Source organism: Ciona robusta, chromosome 4 (genome assembly GCF_009617815.1).
Source record: "Ciona robusta chromosome 4, ASM961781v2".
NCBI lineage: Eukaryota > Metazoa > Chordata > Ascidiacea > Phlebobranchia > Cionidae > Ciona > Ciona robusta.
In genome coordinates, this window is record NC_143238.1 from 4,856,398 (window position 1) to 4,873,433 (window position 17,036).

The 17,036-nt window shown below is 34.3% G+C and overlaps 3 protein-coding genes and 2 long non-coding RNA genes across 7 annotated transcripts; 2 read left to right on the forward strand and 3 right to left on the reverse strand.

Moving 5' to 3' along the window:
* Positions 1 to 328: 328 nt before the first annotated feature.
* Positions 329 to 2,103, reverse strand: LOC149736918 (B-cell CLL/lymphoma 7 protein family member B-like). Its single transcript, XM_089876250.1, has 4 exons — positions 1,926 to 2,103; positions 1,560 to 1,726; positions 1,142 to 1,309; positions 329 to 642 (listed from the first exon to the last, which is right to left on the reverse strand). Exons 1-4 carry the CDS (start codon positions 2,018 to 2,020, stop codon positions 569 to 571), a joined length of 504 nt encoding a protein of 167 aa, XP_089732376.1. The 5' UTR covers positions 2,021 to 2,103; the 3' UTR covers positions 329 to 568.
* Positions 2,104 to 2,580: 477 nt separating this feature from the next.
* On the forward strand, positions 2,581 to 4,893 carry LOC149736919 (uncharacterized). 2 transcript variants are annotated; one of them, XR_016384875.1, is made up of 5 exons: positions 2,581 to 3,255; positions 3,812 to 3,866; positions 3,936 to 3,991; positions 4,046 to 4,084; positions 4,451 to 4,893. It is a non-coding gene; the product is annotated as an uncharacterized LOC149736919 (long non-coding RNA). The 2 variants fall into 2 exon arrangements; XR_016384874.1 differs by having other exon boundaries at positions 2,581 to 3,866.
* Positions 4,894 to 6,959: 2,066 nt separating this feature from the next.
* LOC149736920 (large ribosomal subunit protein mL46-like) lies at positions 6,960 to 10,126 on the reverse strand. Its single transcript, XM_089876870.1, has 5 exons — positions 9,863 to 10,126; positions 9,434 to 9,580; positions 9,101 to 9,209; positions 8,629 to 8,768; positions 6,960 to 7,693 (listed from the first exon to the last, which is right to left on the reverse strand). The coding sequence occupies exons 1-5, from the start codon at positions 10,052 to 10,054 to the stop codon at positions 7,388 to 7,390; spliced, it is 894 nt and encodes a 297-aa protein (XP_089732996.1). The 5' UTR covers positions 10,055 to 10,126; the 3' UTR covers positions 6,960 to 7,387.
* A 911-nt stretch (positions 10,127 to 11,037) lies between these two features.
* On the reverse strand, positions 11,038 to 16,841 carry LOC149736921 (dynein intermediate chain 2, ciliary-like). The gene is made up of 16 exons (XM_089876846.1): positions 16,701 to 16,841; positions 16,523 to 16,582; positions 15,960 to 16,142; positions 15,607 to 15,740; positions 15,140 to 15,299; positions 14,857 to 14,958; positions 14,656 to 14,788; positions 14,279 to 14,438; positions 13,985 to 14,152; positions 13,621 to 13,744; positions 13,369 to 13,458; positions 13,071 to 13,158; positions 12,559 to 12,787; positions 11,979 to 12,081; positions 11,556 to 11,741; positions 11,038 to 11,221 (listed from the first exon to the last, which is right to left on the reverse strand). The coding sequence occupies exons 1-16, from the start codon at positions 16,725 to 16,727 to the stop codon at positions 11,114 to 11,116; spliced, it is 2,055 nt and encodes a 684-aa protein (XP_089732972.1). The 5' UTR covers positions 16,728 to 16,841; the 3' UTR covers positions 11,038 to 11,113.
* Positions 11,514 to 13,234, forward strand: LOC149736922 (uncharacterized). Of its 2 annotated transcripts, none has more exons than XR_016384926.1 (4): positions 11,514 to 11,654; positions 11,993 to 12,094; positions 12,565 to 12,659; positions 13,044 to 13,234. It is a non-coding gene; the product is annotated as an uncharacterized LOC149736922 (long non-coding RNA). The 2 variants fall into 2 exon arrangements; XR_016384927.1 differs by having other exon boundaries at positions 11,524 to 11,654; positions 11,905 to 12,094.
* Positions 16,842 to 17,036: the final 195 nt, after the last annotated feature.

The window sequence follows — 17,036 nt, forward strand, 5'->3', positions numbered from 1 at the left end:
ATGTTGATTCTGCGATACATAAGTGCGTTGATACACTACACAACTGAACAACTATAAACATTAAAACTAAGTACGGTGCTATGACCTTAAATTCGACTTGGGATTCAATAGTTAGCTTAGTTGTCGATTAGTAGTAGATATTGCCTGCATGAGGTGTAAGTTCTTTTCGTATTAAGCCGAGTGTGCGTTTAATGGCAATTTGCGTGTTTGTGTAAAGTACCAAATAGAACCGCAGCGCCACCTTGCGGACGGAATATTTTAAATACACTATTTGTAATAAATGTGATTTTTTAAAACTTCTGACTAACAACTTACATAATGAAACCGATTTCAACAACAAATTTATTTTTTTCTATAGAATCTAAACAAAACATAATTGATACTATATTTTGTGATTCACTAAAATGACTAAATCAAATAAGTACTGCAAATAAAAACACAACAGCGCGGTTCTGTTGCCAAGATACAATATTCAACTTTGTTATGAAACAGTCTATCATGAAATAGCAGCGTTGTAAATACTTAACAAAATGGCTAATTTATCAGGTATCTTATGAAATAGTTTATTTTATTCGCTTCGAAACCGCTTTGCTGTTTGACTGTTTTGTTGGTTTGGTGTTCCTGGTCTTTTATTTGAAGAATCTGAAAACAATTTTAAACACAAATGTTAAGTCGGGGTTTCTAACCTATACTGTGGTATATAAGGTATACAAGTTATGTGTTTTTGTTATTATCCTGGAAATCTGGTTCAATATACTATGTGTAAACAATATATCAATGGCTCATCTGGTATAAAAAACGTATAGTGTATTTCCAACGTTTCGTCTGCCATACGGCAAGACTTCATCAGGGAAATAATGCCTGGTAGCACAAGTTATGTGTTTTTGTATTATCCTGGAAATCTGGTTCAATATACTACAGCTAGTGTTTTGATTGTCAGACACACCAGAATACTTTAAATCACACTCAGAGATATTAATAAATAGAAAGGCATAAATGTAATTGTGTTTTTCAAACTACACCTGATCCAGCACTCATTGTGTTTGACAAATCTGGTTGCATTATTGCTGAAAGCAACCAAGTGCTACTGAGTATTACTTGGGGGTGTTTAATACAAGCAGTAATATAATTGTCAACGTACTTTCAGTTGAGGTTTGAGGTTTATTTGATTCGGTTGAATTTCCATTTGAATTCGTTGTCACAGAGTCGCGAGATTTTTCATCCTGCCATATTAACAAGGAGTCCATTGAACTGTCGTCTATATCAGCTGGACTAGGGGCAGAGGAGGGTGTACTGGTGTTGGTACGACCTGTGGAAGATGAATGAATGGAACTATTTATTCTCACGTAGTAGGATATTGACTTTGGTTTTAACACAAGTGTTTTTTGTTTCATACACCTCATGTCCGCTTACGAGTAACGGTGTATGCAACTTTAGGTGACTATTTTTTTAGCTATGTGCTTTTGTGAAAGCGTTAGGCAAGTAAAGTATATATACTAGTCACATAAGAAAGTGACCAAGTATATTCATTTAAGAAAATTATGTTTGACATTACTTACTATTCTCATTAATTAATAATACGTCTGGGTTTTTCGGAGGATTTTCGGGGATTTTTGGTGGTTCTGCATTTTCTTGCAGTTCGTTTTCTTTAACCACCGAGTCTGGCATTGGAACCCATTTATATATTCTTAGTGAAGAATCAGCAATTGAAACCCATTTCTTTTCCCTGAAAGTTAAAAATATATGGGTTAGTTGGATTGGGTGTTTAAGAATATACACTAAAAAGGAAAAGGAATATATCTATACAAAATATATAGGCACGAAAACTAAACACATCTTTAAACTTATTTAAAACTAATTACTGCATAATGCATACCTCATAACTGATAAGACAAATTTTCATTGGCATAAAAGTAAAACATTACCATCGTCGTACTTTCTCCAGTACAGTCATAGCTCGCTTAATGTCATCTTTTGCCCGACTTCTAGTTTCTGCCCTTGCTGATCGCCCAGTTGACATTTTATTCAATTTACTTCAAATTGTCGAAACCAAACTCCTATAGACAGCCAAACCCTTTGTTGAGAAAACATGTAACTATCGTATGAACACATCTTACAGAAGTTAAATATATATGGTGGCCTATACTCAGCCAAAAAAACTCCTTTTACCACTGTTTTATACTTAAGACACAAACAAACGTTTAAAATTAATATTTTACTATAAAAACCGAAGTTTTTTGAACCAACAAATTTCATTACACAAAGCACAACAGAAGTAGACAAAACTTTATGCTGGCCGCCAGGATTCGCCTTTTTCTCTTTTTTCCGAGAGCGACACATGACGTCAGTACAACGTATTCTTATCCATATAGTGGTTATGCATATGCTTGCTACTGCGGTAAAATCGTAGTGCAAAGTAAATACAAACTTAACATTAATGTTCTGTGATTTCTTCGGAAGTTGCCTTGGGAACATGTTTCCGGCCGTACTTAAAGTTTAAGCTTCTTTACAAGAAGAAGAAATTAAAACGAGAAATAAAACGGAAACACATTTTTACATACCAGCGTTAATTGCTCCTAACCACAGAAATAAAAAAGAATAGAACGCGCATCTCCAATGTCGGCAAAGGAGAGAGCATGATACACTCTCTCTCATTCGCGGGTCGTTCCCGTTTACTATTGTAGTCAATGGAGTCGATAACGTTTTATGTAGTTTTTCTTCGTTTTTTGACTTAATTTAAAGTTATAGTGTAAAACAACTATTTTCTAATATACATATTATTCTTACAAATCGTTTGTTTAAAATTTTTAACTAATTTTTTTAAATAATTAAATTTCCTAAACAAGTGGTAAACTGTAAGCGTTACCCTACTAAATAACTAAACTGGCCTAATAAACTTGAATAGTTGGTATAGTTTTTAAAATAAACAGGTAAAACCTTCCAAAAATACTATGCGCCTATCTTTTACAATGGAGACGAAGGAAAATGGGGACAGAGTTGGCGGTCACGTGAATAGAAAAAAGAATATATCACGGTTTTGGGCAGTTGCGCGTTCTACTCCTTTTTTATTTCTGTGCTCCTAACCCGCTCTTCAATAATTATTATTATTCCACGCTTTTTACACATCGTCCTTCCAAGTTGCAACACGATAGTATTGCAGGACGTGGCAGTTCAGATGAAGCAGCTTTGAGTTAACTCGGTTTTGCATCAGATTTGGATTATACTATACATGCCACTATACAAGACTGAAGTAAGGTATTGGTTTTTAACTAGTTTTGTTTACTTTATACAACAGCTATACTGCAGTTACTACATTATTTGCCTAACGCCCTAACTTATTATTAGAACTATATTTATAATTTTTAATAGTATGTTGTGCCTTTCGTTTAATATAGGTAACCGTACTTCATTTTCACGAGGTATGCGTGACGGTTTTTGTTCCGTAACCATATACGTCACTCGCGACGTTGATATCGTTTTTAACAATCGGTGCACAACGCGTTTGTTACGTTATTAAAATCGCCGAATTATTCCGTTACGTCAGTGGAAGGACGACCTCCGTGATCGCTCGCGCTTTCAGCATTGCTAAACCACGCACACGCACCAGCGAACTTCGGTTTCTTCTGTACACGATTGCGTTTCGCGACGTTTGTTTCATGGGGCCCCATGCCCGTTTTGCGTCGACGCAAGGCAGATTATATATATATACATGTTCTAATTATATTTGCGGTTACCTGCGAAGCAAGAAGATTAAAGAACTGGTAAAGTATAATCACATTTGGCATTATTACGTACATCAGATATTTTCTAGATATCAGCGATGTGACGTCACAAAGTGGTGATAACGCGAAAGAAGAACCCACTTTGTAAGTTTTGTGTGTTTTTATACCTACTTATTTTAACAAGACAATGTTTAATTATTTATTTTATTCTAGAAATGGCATTTCACGTCACAGAGGTCCAGTAAAACGTTGCACAAACAAGAAAGAAGGTAATTTTAACCTAATAGTTTATAAACCGAAAATTAGCAATTTTATTGTTTCAGTGAAGACGGCAAATAAAGCTGAAGGAGAAAAAGCGCAAGGTATAGTATATATTGTACTTTTTGTAAATATTGCTTAACGGAAATATAATAGCGCGGGGGAAGATGGGACACCTTTAGCACGCAATATCCAGATATCCTAATGGTATTTTAAACAATTACATTGATATGTTGAAGTCGTGAAGATCTGGTTTTATATTTCTTTGAATTTTCATTGTGTGCTTCTGAATTGGACGGAAAAATAGAATAAACAGGTGTCCTATCTGCCCCCATCCTACTATATGACTTCTTTATATATTATAAAATTGGAATTTGCTAAAGGAAAAAAAGCAAATAAATTTATAAAGATTGGAATGTAAGCGACACATTTGAATAATATGAAGTAACCCTATACGTTTTATATTGCAGACGAAGAACAGAAACAAAAGACGAAATGCGAAGGATAAATGGTTTGGGGCTTGAGGTTGGAGTTGTGTGCTATGTTTGCTCTGCTGTGTATGGCGCGTATATGTATGTTGGCTGGTCTACTCCCACATTCCTGCTGGACCTAATGTTGCCAGCTACTTTTGTCAGTCACTACATGGTGCATTTTGCAGTTCACTGAAGTATATACAATGAAACTATCGCGAACATCTTGCTGGATCGGATTTTGTGTGTGTCATTATGTTTCTTCTGCAAAGGTTGAAATTTTTAGCGATTCTGTACTGTCCGAATCGCTTAACAAGAACGACATGTTGGTACACAAATACTAGCGCTATTGAAACATGCGGTAAAGCATATATGCGCATAAACTTTATCAACTTTAAAATATATATAATACAACACATAGTAATTTTTATATTAAAACGTCATAGCGTGATTGGGACGATGGCAAGCGCAAGGTATAGTATATATTGTACTTTTTGTAAATATTGCTTAACGGAAATATAATAGCGCGGGGGAAGATGGGACACCTTTAGCACGCAATATCCAGATATCCTAATGGTATTTTAAACAATTACATTGATATGTTGAAGTCGTGAAGATCTGGTTTTATATTTCTTTGAATTTTCATTGTGTGCTTCTGAATTGGACGGAAAAATAGAATAAACAGGTGTCCTATCTGCCCCCATCCTACTATATGACTTCTTTATATATTATAAAATTGGAATTTGCTAAAGGAAAAAAAGCAAATAAATTTATAAAGATTGGAATGTAAGCGACACATTTGAATAATATAAAGTAACCCAATACGTTTTATATTGCAGACGAAGAACAGAAACAAAAGACGAACTGCGAAGGATAAATGGTTTGGGGCTTGAGGTTGGAGTTGTGTGCTATATGTTTGCTCTGTGTATGTCGCGTATATGTATGTTGGCTGGTCTACTCCCACATTCCTGCTGGACCTAATGTTGCCAGCTACTTTTGACAGTCACTACATGGTGCATTTTGCACGTCATTGAAATATATACAATGAAACTATCGCAAACATCTTGTTGGATCGGATTTTGTGTGTGTTATTGTGTTTCTTCTGCAAAGGTTGAAATTTTTAGCGATTCTGTACTGTCCGAATCGCTTAATAAGAACAACATGTTGGTACACAAATACTAGCGCTATTGAAACATGCAGTAAAACATATGCGCATAAACTTAATCAACTTTAAAATATATATAATACAACACATAGTAATTTTTATATTAAAACGTCATAGCGTGATTGGGACGATGGCCACGTCACAATTACACTATGACGTCGATACGGTGGGTTAGAGCATTGTCATGACCCTGTGTTCGGTGTGGTTATGTCAGTCTTGATTGAGTTACTTAACGGTCAGACTGTTGCGTGGACTTCGCCGCCAGTGATGCAACGCTCGATTTTAGGTCACTGCCAATGCGGTTCGTAACAACCTGACGCAGTTTTGTAACGATTGATGCGGTGCGTATAACAACCGAACGTTATTATATTGCGTGAAGATGTAACGAGGGTATCGCTGTACCAACATGGCGACTTAACAGGTGATTGGGAAATGCGGTACCGTTGTGAACATAGACACTTTGTGGTCGGACATTTAATATGGTGTACACTGCAGGTGATTATCCTTCAGGATTTGAACCATATTTTTCCTGTAGATATTTTAATGAATATGTCCGCTTTCTTGTCTTTCTGCTGCATGTTTTATTGATGCCTTTAAAATATAATTAAACTAAAACGCAATTAAGCATCTTTATTATTAACTGTATACGATTTGTAATGATGGTATAGTAGGGAAGAAGATATTTTTCGTACCATTTGGTAGAAAACAAAGAACATTTAAAGAAATATAAAACCGTATTCAAACGACTCCCATATAATTAACCGTTGTTAATTGTTTATAACCCATCAAGATATATTTAGAGATTATGTGCCAAAGATGTCCTGTCTTCCCCACCGTACTATATACTAAATTCGCGGACACAATAATGCTGATTTGTAAGTTATCCCGCATTGGGGCAGTATAGAGATGCGTTAGATAGATTTCGCGCTTTGTGTAAACCCGCCTTGATAAACAAATTGTCGGCACCCCTCGCAGGAGAAAAACAAGTTCTGGGGGTAGGATTAAAGTTTCCGAACTCTCAAAGCTGCTGCAAAGGGGAACTCCCATGTCGGTCAAATTCGTAGACAATTATTAAATGAATATTTCTGTCCCCTGTTTAGCAATAATTCTTTAATTTATGGGGTGAAGTTCTAAGATTTAGACCAGATTTGGCCCGTTACTCCTAAATATATACACACACACACGCACGCACACGCACACACACACACACTACCAATCTGCACACACACACACACTACCAATCTGTTGTTTCTGATACTTTTACAGAACTCTGCCACACTGATCCTATTCAGAACTCTGCCACACTGATCCTAAACTTTAAGCTGCAAGCAACAGCATAGTGTGTATCATATACAAGTGTATTTATGTTTAACAATACAAGAAGAATAAACATGACGAGATGCAAAACTAAACAGTTTGGTTTTACTTGAACAATGTTTTCTTACGGATAAGATGGTATAAAATTCAGTAATTCACTTTGAATAAACTGGAAAATTTCAGGCAAATGTTTTGTTACCAGGTATTTAAAACCTGTGTGTATTTTATAAAGGTTATAGTTTGAGAAAAATGCGGTCAAATTTACAAAGCTACCTTAAAAATGATAAATGTGTTGCAAACAAAATGAACAGCGGATATATCACAGCAATATTTTCTTGATGACATTTGTAAATTTAGGTTTTATAAAGGTTATAGTTTGAGAAAAATGCGGTCAAATTTACAAAGCTACCTTAAAAATGATAAATGTGTTGCAAACAAAATGAACAGCGGATATATCACAGCAATATTTTCTTGATGACATTTGTAAATTTAGGTTTTGTAAAACTTTTAAGTTCGTCTTTCGTAAGCCATGCATGTTGCAACACTTTATCCTCGCATAGCTTGGTAGGAAATGTAAATTTAGAGTCTTTTATAAAAACTCTGGGTAGATATGCGTTGTAGATGAACAGTTTTGCTCCGACCAGGGAATTCTCGCGTGCGTCTTTTGGGAATTTATATTTATAAAACCCTGACGGGCCATTTGAGATGAACGCCGCACCAACGTCTGTCCCACAGTGAGATATTAACGCTCTTTCAGCACACTAAAGAGAAAAGATACGTTTAATAGCTTGCGCGAAGTAATAGACATAAAATAAACCAGCTACATATGATACAAAAATAAAACAGAAGTGCTTTTAGTACATTAGCCTTAATCATATTAAGTTTTGTGTTATACTTTAGCTCAGGACTTATTTTTGTTAGTGATTAAACTTTGTTAGTGTAGTCAAACTATCGAAGAAAGAACCAAGTTTATGTCAAACAGGTGCAAATTGAAAAAAAACAAAAAACAGACAGCGCAGTAAACACTGTTGGGCATGTTGTAAGGTAGTATGAGGTCACACCAACCATGTACCAATGACAACAAGGTCAATTGTTACAAAACAATCGGACACAAATGGAAACAATCAATCACCTCAAGTGACAGCATAATGCAGTTTGTAATTTAAACATGAACACGACCTGAGCTGCTTTAATAATACTGAAGAGCTTTAAGCATGAATTAATGTTTTTTTTGTATAATGATTTGCAGATGTTTTTATGCATTGCATAAGTAGTGCACAGTACACTGCAAAGTCGTCTGTTTATAGAGCATATCATGTAATGCTTTATGTGTAATGCATCCTGTTATACTTCAGTTTATACCACCCTATTCACAATTATATAACTTGCAACACTTATCTCATAGCAGTTTACCACAACAGTTTAATTTAATACAACATTTTGGAGTCAAGCTTGTATTTTAATACCATTGCCTATGTTAGTATGACCTATTTACATCAACATATAGCTTATGCATATCAGCATATGCTTATATAAGTGTGACAACTATACCTAGTTATATAACAGACAACGTTGTTATCAACACTACCTGTGTTGTCAATTAATTCAAGCAATGCAATTATATAATGTTAAACTCCGTTACCTGTGTTATAAGTTATTTTAAGCAGTGCAATTAATTAATGTTAAACTTGTTTACCTCTCTAAGTGTTTCTTCTTTAGACCAAGGTTCAACCGGTAACATCCAAACATTATCCTTGCCCAGCTTTTGTTGCGTCACCATCACCAGTGTTTCGTTTGGTTGTCGATTTATATTTGTTCGGTCAGAATCTTCAATGGCTGTAAAAACAAAGAATTAAATTAATAATTAGGACTTACATATATTATGTTATATGCTAAGCCATTGGATTAAACACATTTATTAGCTGGATTTGGCTTGGTTAATCACTGGATCAGAAAAGTGATTTGCAAACCATGTTTCCCATGTGAATCTTGTGTAAATAGAACCCATAGCCACACGATTGTAACAGTGCATAAGTTAACACAGGGGCATACTATCTATTTCCCACAATTTAAACCAGATAATCTAACTAAACTAAGCACATACTGCTAGCATAGGTTTATTGAATTACAAATATACAACAAACTATTTTTTAAAAATGTTAATTTACTAATTGTTTCATTTTCTTCATAGAACTGTTGTGCCTCCAGTTCATTCATTTCTTCAATATCTTGGTTGGCAACTTTAAAATCCATATCTTCTGGATTCTTTTCACCACTCTGTTACAAAATGAAAATGGTAATTGTTGAAGTAGGCTATAGGACAAGTTTGTAAATTGTAAGTTAACTATGGTCTAACCAGTCAAACAACGACTTAAAAAATAGCACCCCTAGAATTTTAACTCGGCAACTTAAGATTATGTATACAAAAACCTAAAATATTTCAAATGTTATGGATTTTTGTCCTTTAAAAATTGTAAATCTTAATATTTAAAGTAGATTACCTCTATGTCTCTAATAAGGTTAGCTTGTCTGTTTTTCTCAACTTCCCAGTCGCTTAAAACACTTCTTTCATATTCGTTTAAATCGCTGAGCTCAGCATATTTTTTTTCTATTTCTTCGAGTTCTGTTGTTAAGATTGGAAGACGAATCTAAAAACAAAATAATAAAAGTTATTTTTTGTTTTACAGGAACAGTAACATGCATTATCACCCATAACAGTTTAACATACTGCATAATTTTTAACCCTAGAGGATTTTTCACAAGTATCACAGATTTTTAAGTTTCTATTCTATCTATGGTTTTGCTGTAACAATGGGAAACATAGAGGTAATGTCAACAAGTATACATTTATAACCTACAGCAAATACATTGGACAGTATTTGTTTGCAAATAAAACCCATAGTAATACAGGTTATCTCTAAAACTATTACCAAACAAACAGCTGCGCATATTTTCCATGGAGAGGGATCTCTGTTTGCTGAGAGTGTTTCCACATCCAAGTCACATGAACGATTTGGTTGTGTAGTTAGCGCTCTTTTTGGAATCTTCGTTTGTTTGATAGAGTTGAAGAAACATGGGTAAAATCTGCCATGTAGTACACTGGAACATTTCGAAACATTCATATCTAGAGTAATAGTTTAAACAGACATAATACAAAACACACAAGACCTGAAAACAAGTTACAAGTATAGGTCAACATAGTATACTTAAAATAAATGGCACAAATATGTTTGATTACATTGCATAGCTCTGAATTTGTACGTCCGATGTATTTTTTCATAACAACGGTGCCACGTTAAAGTGTCTTGAAGCTGGTCCCACTAATTCATCATAGCTCATTCGTTGTGCTTGTTTCTCGTATTCCCAACAACACGTAACTTTAGGTAGCACTCAATGTATTCCGTTTACTTCACTATGGTATCTTTTACATCTTTGTTTACTACCCATCACAACACTACGACAGACATAACGATACGGCGACACAGCCTCTAGCCCTCTACCTTAATAAAATCTCACCCGTAAATAACTTGACTTTCGGCGTAATTTGTAAAATCTGACTCAGCTATATCGTCAATAATTCGTATCGTTACAAAACTCATTCGCATTCTTTAAATACCTGACACGTTTCCACGTGTTACGCAGACACAAATGTTCGTAAGATCTGCATCGGTCAGTAGACAGATCGCTGCAAAACTCGTTATGTTGTTGCTAAGGGAAAGGTTGCCACTACGGGAAAATGTGTTACGTAAGGTCGGTGCGGTTACTAAGTTGTGCGTTTTCAGGGGTGTAGACAAGTTAAAAAATTAGCCTGTCACATTGAATTCATTTAAAACACAGTTTGGGACTTAGGTCATACTTTGTAAGCTTGTACGTAGTTTCTGTTATGTAATAGTAATATTAGTTTAAATTTTGCGCGGAAAACCTGTCTGTACACTGATATCTGAAATCTTTTACAAAACGTTTTTTCAATTTTATTTAGAAATAACAGATTTAAAACGAAAAAACAGCAATACAAGTATATATATGTAATGTTCAAAAACCCATAGAACTTCAACAGAATACTGATTCTCAAAAGTATTTTCTTATTCGATCATTTACACAATACTCTTGCTTCTTATTTGTATTTTAATAAAATATGCATTTGTGGTCAAAACCACAGCGTATGTAATGACTTGTGCTACTTATTTCTTTTCTTTGTTGTCTGGTTCTCGCACCAAGCTCAAAATTTTGTCAAGTTTTGCGATTTCAATCTCATGGTCAATACCAACATTTTCTTCTCCCTTCTTTTTCTGTTAACAATACATTCGAATATTAAAGTGTTGTAATTTATTTTAGATTTCTAATATGTCCAAACAAAAGCCTAACGTTACTTATTAGACAATAATTCAATTGAAATAATCTAACTTATTTAACCTAGCAGGGCATGGACATTCTTTATACCACATGGTTTAGTTTCATACACCACCCGCACCCTTAGAAAATACGACGCATGTAATTTGTAGACAATTACTATTTTAACTGATTTTTGCTTTTTTTGTACGAATTTAATTATGCAATAAAGTATGATTCATGATCACCAAAGTATATCTAAGCTACTTTTTATCAGACGCTTGTATTACTCACCTTTGGAACTTTTCTTAAGTTGGGAGAGAGCTTAAGACTTGTGACGTAACCCCTTTCATCACCCACACAAATAATCATGTGTCGAGGGTTGAACTCAATGTGAGTAAGTTTGGTTTTCTTCTTCTGTACAACTGATTGCTCACATAAAGCTTCATATTTGTTGATGTTTAAGTCAAAAACATGAACCTGGAAAAAGTTAAAATGGCTTATGGGATATTATTGATCCAGTATATGAATTATAAATGTGGTTAACTTTTGAATTCTTTTTTTTTTCAATGTTAAATTACAATAATGCCTAACGGGAAGTTATTATATAAATATTATTTCTGTGCATTACATTTAATCACAGACAAGGAAAAAATGACTCTGTACCACTAGAAGCATTGAATAAGAGCAGTGTAATTTTAACAATGTCAATTTCACCTTGCCATCAGCAGTTACTGCAGCAAACACAGTTGATGAGAAAGGTGCCCATGCTACATCCCCAACTGCGCTGTTCAAATCGAATGTAAACATTGCTTGGTTGCTGGAAGAAAAAGGTATTATTTCACTGCTTTATTACTGCTGTACCATTATAATCTGTATAGATGAGACCTTACAGAGTGACACTTCATGAAACCACCAGAGTTGGTTCATTAACCATTGCTATACCATTGTTTTATATTATATATAAACTAAGTAGCATATCCCTGTAATAAGGTAAACAAAACCACACAATATAATTTTTTTCAAAAGAAATTGTTTAACTTGGCTCATTCGGAAATGGTTTGAATCTGGTCATTCACATTCATTAGCTACTATATGGTGTAGCCACCAGGCTTACTTTTATCCATTTAAATCTAAATATGTTTTTAACTGTAGGCGTGTTACAACCACTGCTGTTTTTTTGTTTTTTTTATCCTGTCTTTTCGTCCAAAATATTTTTAAATCTTCGCTACCGTTATCAAAGAGGCAAATAAAATTTATTATTATTATATACATTGTTAAAAGTTACTCTATGTACCCATAGTTGTGGTCCCATATCTTGACTGTCCAATCTGCTGAGCATGATATAAAGATATCAGGATGGAATGGATTCCACCTCACAGCATCCACAGCCATATGGTGAGCATCTATTGTGTCAAGGAATTGACTTGAATATGCTTTCGAACATTTGTGAATTTTTCCTTCTTCCGTCCCAACCAGAAATAGATAATCAATTTTTTTGTGGAAATCAAATGAAGTTCCACAACCTGTAGATAGTTTGGATTCAAACAAAACTAAAAGTAATTTATGTTCTTTCAATGTAAGATTTAATTGTTTTTTTGTAAAGTTTCGCTTTTTTTGTAAATGATAAATTAGTCACTATCATTGTAAACTGTTTTAATTGAAACAAAATTGATTACAGTAATTATGTTTTTTCAGTTTAAATTGCTTCATGCCTTAATCTTTTCATTGATGAAAGGGGGGTTTTAAAATTGTGTATTCATAACCCCTATTGTTTTGTAGAAGTTTAAAAATCCAGAAGTATCTCACCTAGGAGTTGAAGTTGTGTACCATCTGGTCCTTCTGTTGGTAAATCATCCACTGTTAGTTTAATGACATCAGCATAGATCAGCTCATCCTACAAATATATGGGTATGTTTAACCTATACATGGAAATACGAAATATAGCAAATGCTGCCTTGGTGCATATCATATTTGTTGTTATTTAAATATTTTTATATCAACGAAAAATGGTTGGTAGGATTATGACACACTATAATACAAAACATGGAAAACATATTCACCACTATTTAGCTAAGAATATTCCATCTTTTGCTTATATTATTACCTTCACAAGAGTCCATGATACAACTCTTCCATCAGAAGACACAGAATATAGGTTAAGGTTGTTATCTAGATCATCTTTTTGCCATTTCACCTATAAATGTGTTTAGGTTTAAATATTATTCCAATGTATTTTTTACTATAAATTATATGCATTTGCCTTTTTACTAAATATGATTCTGTGTTCGAGGACCTGGGATTTAGGATACCCATTTTCACGTTGGTGGTATTCTCACACTTGATATATTTAAATTACCTGCCACACTGGATCTGTATGTTTTCCACTTTTGGCTGTGCTCTTATAAACAGGTCCTGGTCGTTTCTCTTGTGTGTTGAACACACCCACACTGCCATCATAGAAACCAACACACACAAGATACCTGTGGAAGATGGTTTGTTATTAAAATCATTTGGTAAAGTTAGTTTCTTATAGCCCGGCTTTACAAAACAATGGCTGAACACAGAGAACTGAGTTGAGGCGAGATTAGGCATATATAGTCTCACCACTTTGGTGACCTGATTATAGTTTTTGCACTCTAGTAGATTATCCCCAAAAATTATTCTGTGTTGCTATCCATGAGTGGTAATAATGTCTTAGGGGGTCAAAGATTTAAACTTACTGATAAATTGGATGAATGTCAAGACACATGACCCCACTTTCAGTTGAATAAATATACTCTGGGTGTGAGGGGTTTTTCAAAGTGTAGAAAAGCAGCATTCCACGTCCTTGCTTTGTGAAATCATAGGACCCATGCCCGACAACAAACATGTCAACATATTTCGGATTCCTGGCAAAATAAAACTACAATTAGTTAAAAAATATTAAAATACATTTTCATAAATATGTACTGTAAAGTAATAAAGCAGTCAGTAGTATGTCATTTTAACATAAGAATTGTTCAGCTTGTGCCTACCAGCATATAGAAGTAACAGCCAATCTCTTTGCTTTGTCAAAACTAAACTTCCACAGTGGAAGTAAAGTTCCTTCCTGATCTCGAAACTCATCCGATGCATCCTCAAAATAACTGAAGTCTTGCGCAATGTCATCGAATGTGTTTTGATTTACCATTCTCTCTGTGGATTATACTCATTGTAAAGCTTTGATTGGTAAGGGCCTAACCTCCAAATTAGTTGTGTTGCAATATGTACAAATTGTAAGAATCAGACCATATTAAAAAGAATTCTTTTCACCAATAGTTAACACCCAAAGGTGATATTTTGACACCTTATCTCTAACATGGTACAAATTGCATATAATGTAATAATGCATAGAAATTCAATTTTGTCTTACCAACAATCTTTGCTGCTCTTGTCACTCTAGAAATATCATCTGATGCAGTTTCCATAGCAACTAACTTCTTCTTCGTCTTGTCATCCTCTTTCCTGTACGTTGGTATCTGCTTTGTTTTGTCTTTTGCTTTTTCCTAACAAAAAAAATCATCAGAAAACCTCCGAAATTGTAGGTGATTGTAGAACCAATATTTAAGCCTACTTGTTTTTGTAAGTCTTCATAATATGCATCGTATATCTCCCATTGATTTGCAGTTGATGAAAAGTTGGCTCTTGGTGGTGGTTCAGTAGCTGTACCTCGTTCCTGTTTAATCAAGATAATGTTTTAGAAAGTATAAAAAAATGACACAGCTAACAAAATAACATATTCTATCTTAAAGGGTAAGGTCCTGTTGGCTCTGCATGGCAAGGGACTTTGGATGTAGGCCAGTGTTTTGCCCATTATTCTTAACTAATTCAATATACAGCGTGATCTGCAAACCTACCCTGTATGGATTGTTGAATGTTTGAGATGCACGTTCACTAAAGTTGAATTGATTCCTTAAAGACTCCTTCTTTGGAGGAGGAGCTTCTACTACTTCTTCTTTCTCTCCATCTTCCCCTTCTCCTCCTTCCTCCTCTCCTGCCTCACTTAGAGCAGCTTCACTGTTGAGACAAACAAAGTTACTATCTCAGCACCATGATTCAGTGGTTGGGCACCTGCATCGTAAACCTTACTGGTTCAATGTTTGATGCTTATACCAACACTAAAAAGTGTGTGTCATTGGAGAAAAACATTAATAGATTGCAAACGATTGCAAACAAGCAGCACCTTTGGTGTTCGGGTAATGGGTTCCGGCCTAAAAACTCTGGCCTAAATCTCAAATGCCGTGCAATTGTGCATTACTGTTGGACCAGTGTGGAATAGAATACAAATATAATCATAACTGTGTCTTAGACCTCTCAGTCTCACCTTTTACTCTCTCCCATCCCAGCTTTTGCTCTTTGCCTTCTTGCTTCATCACTATCTTTATGCAACATGTTACCGTCCAACGCAAAGTGAATTGCTATTTGTTCAACACTGGAAGTTTGTTTGTATGTTCGTTCCTAAAACAAAATGGTTATTTTATTTTAAACAAGTTTTTTTTTCTTTGTGTTAGCTTTTAACAGGTAAAGGATTTTTATATTTTATTACTAGTTTTTCACATATATAACCTCAAACATTTAACACTAAAATTTTTCTAATAGCCTTTATGGTTTTCTAAAATTAACTCAATCAAAACTATTAATGCTTTTTATGTAAATTTCTATTTTTGGAATATTTACCTTGAAGTTAAATCGAACAATATTCTGAGGTGCGTGGGGATTATTTGCTGTTAATATTCTTGTGAATTCCTCTTTCAATTCAACTTCTGTTAGGTCAAGTTGATCATCTGGTTTCACAAGAGTTTTTCCGTGAACATACGAGTCATCACCGAGGTCACCAATTTCTGTCATGTCATCATCATCCTGGTAATAAATATGATAAACTTTCATTTCTTTTAAAGAACTATTCTGAATTTGTATATTTCTTTGTTTATTAAACTTTATACAATAATACGAGTCATCACCGAGGTCACCAATTTCTGTCATGTCATCATCATCCTGGTGATAAATATGATAAACTTTCATTTCTTTTAAAGAACTATTCTGAATTTGTATATTTCTTTGTTTATTAAACTTTATACAATAAACTTGTAATAGTTTTTTATGCAAGATCAACATTTATTTTATTGCTTAGTATGAAAATTGTGCAGTAAAATCTATGAGAACAAACATTTTTTTACAATTTAAATGAAGGTTTGGAAATGAAATACCGAATTGCCAAATTTTTTTTTAGTACCACTTACTCTGATCTTTGGTCTCCCTTTCATTTTGCTTGGTTTTGCTCCAATCGTGGAGCCTGGTGGCTGTGGGAGAAACACAACAAATAAATAACTGTAAAAAAGGTGATTCGATTCTTGTAAATTAAAAAACTTAAATTTAACTTAAAATATTTTCGTTTTTACAAAAAAATGCAACATTCACCTTCACAGATTTTGCTTTGGGTGCCATTCTAGTTTTATCTTTTTAATTTGACTCTTTAAAAAATTTTAATTCAGATTATAAACTTCTAAACAGAGATGAACACAAATAGCTAGAAAGTTAAAACTCCGTTTACGTTTCTTTTTGTTGCTACAGCAACCAATATTTGGCCACTTTTGGCGCAACTGATCAATTAATCTCGGGGAGTGTGTGCCTGCGGTATTTAAAACTTCAATACATACCGACAACGGCGACAGCAGAACTTACTTCGATATCTAACGCTTTGGCTAAGCTTATCTCTCGCACACTACTTCGCCTGTGCCTCTTCAGTTAATGGTG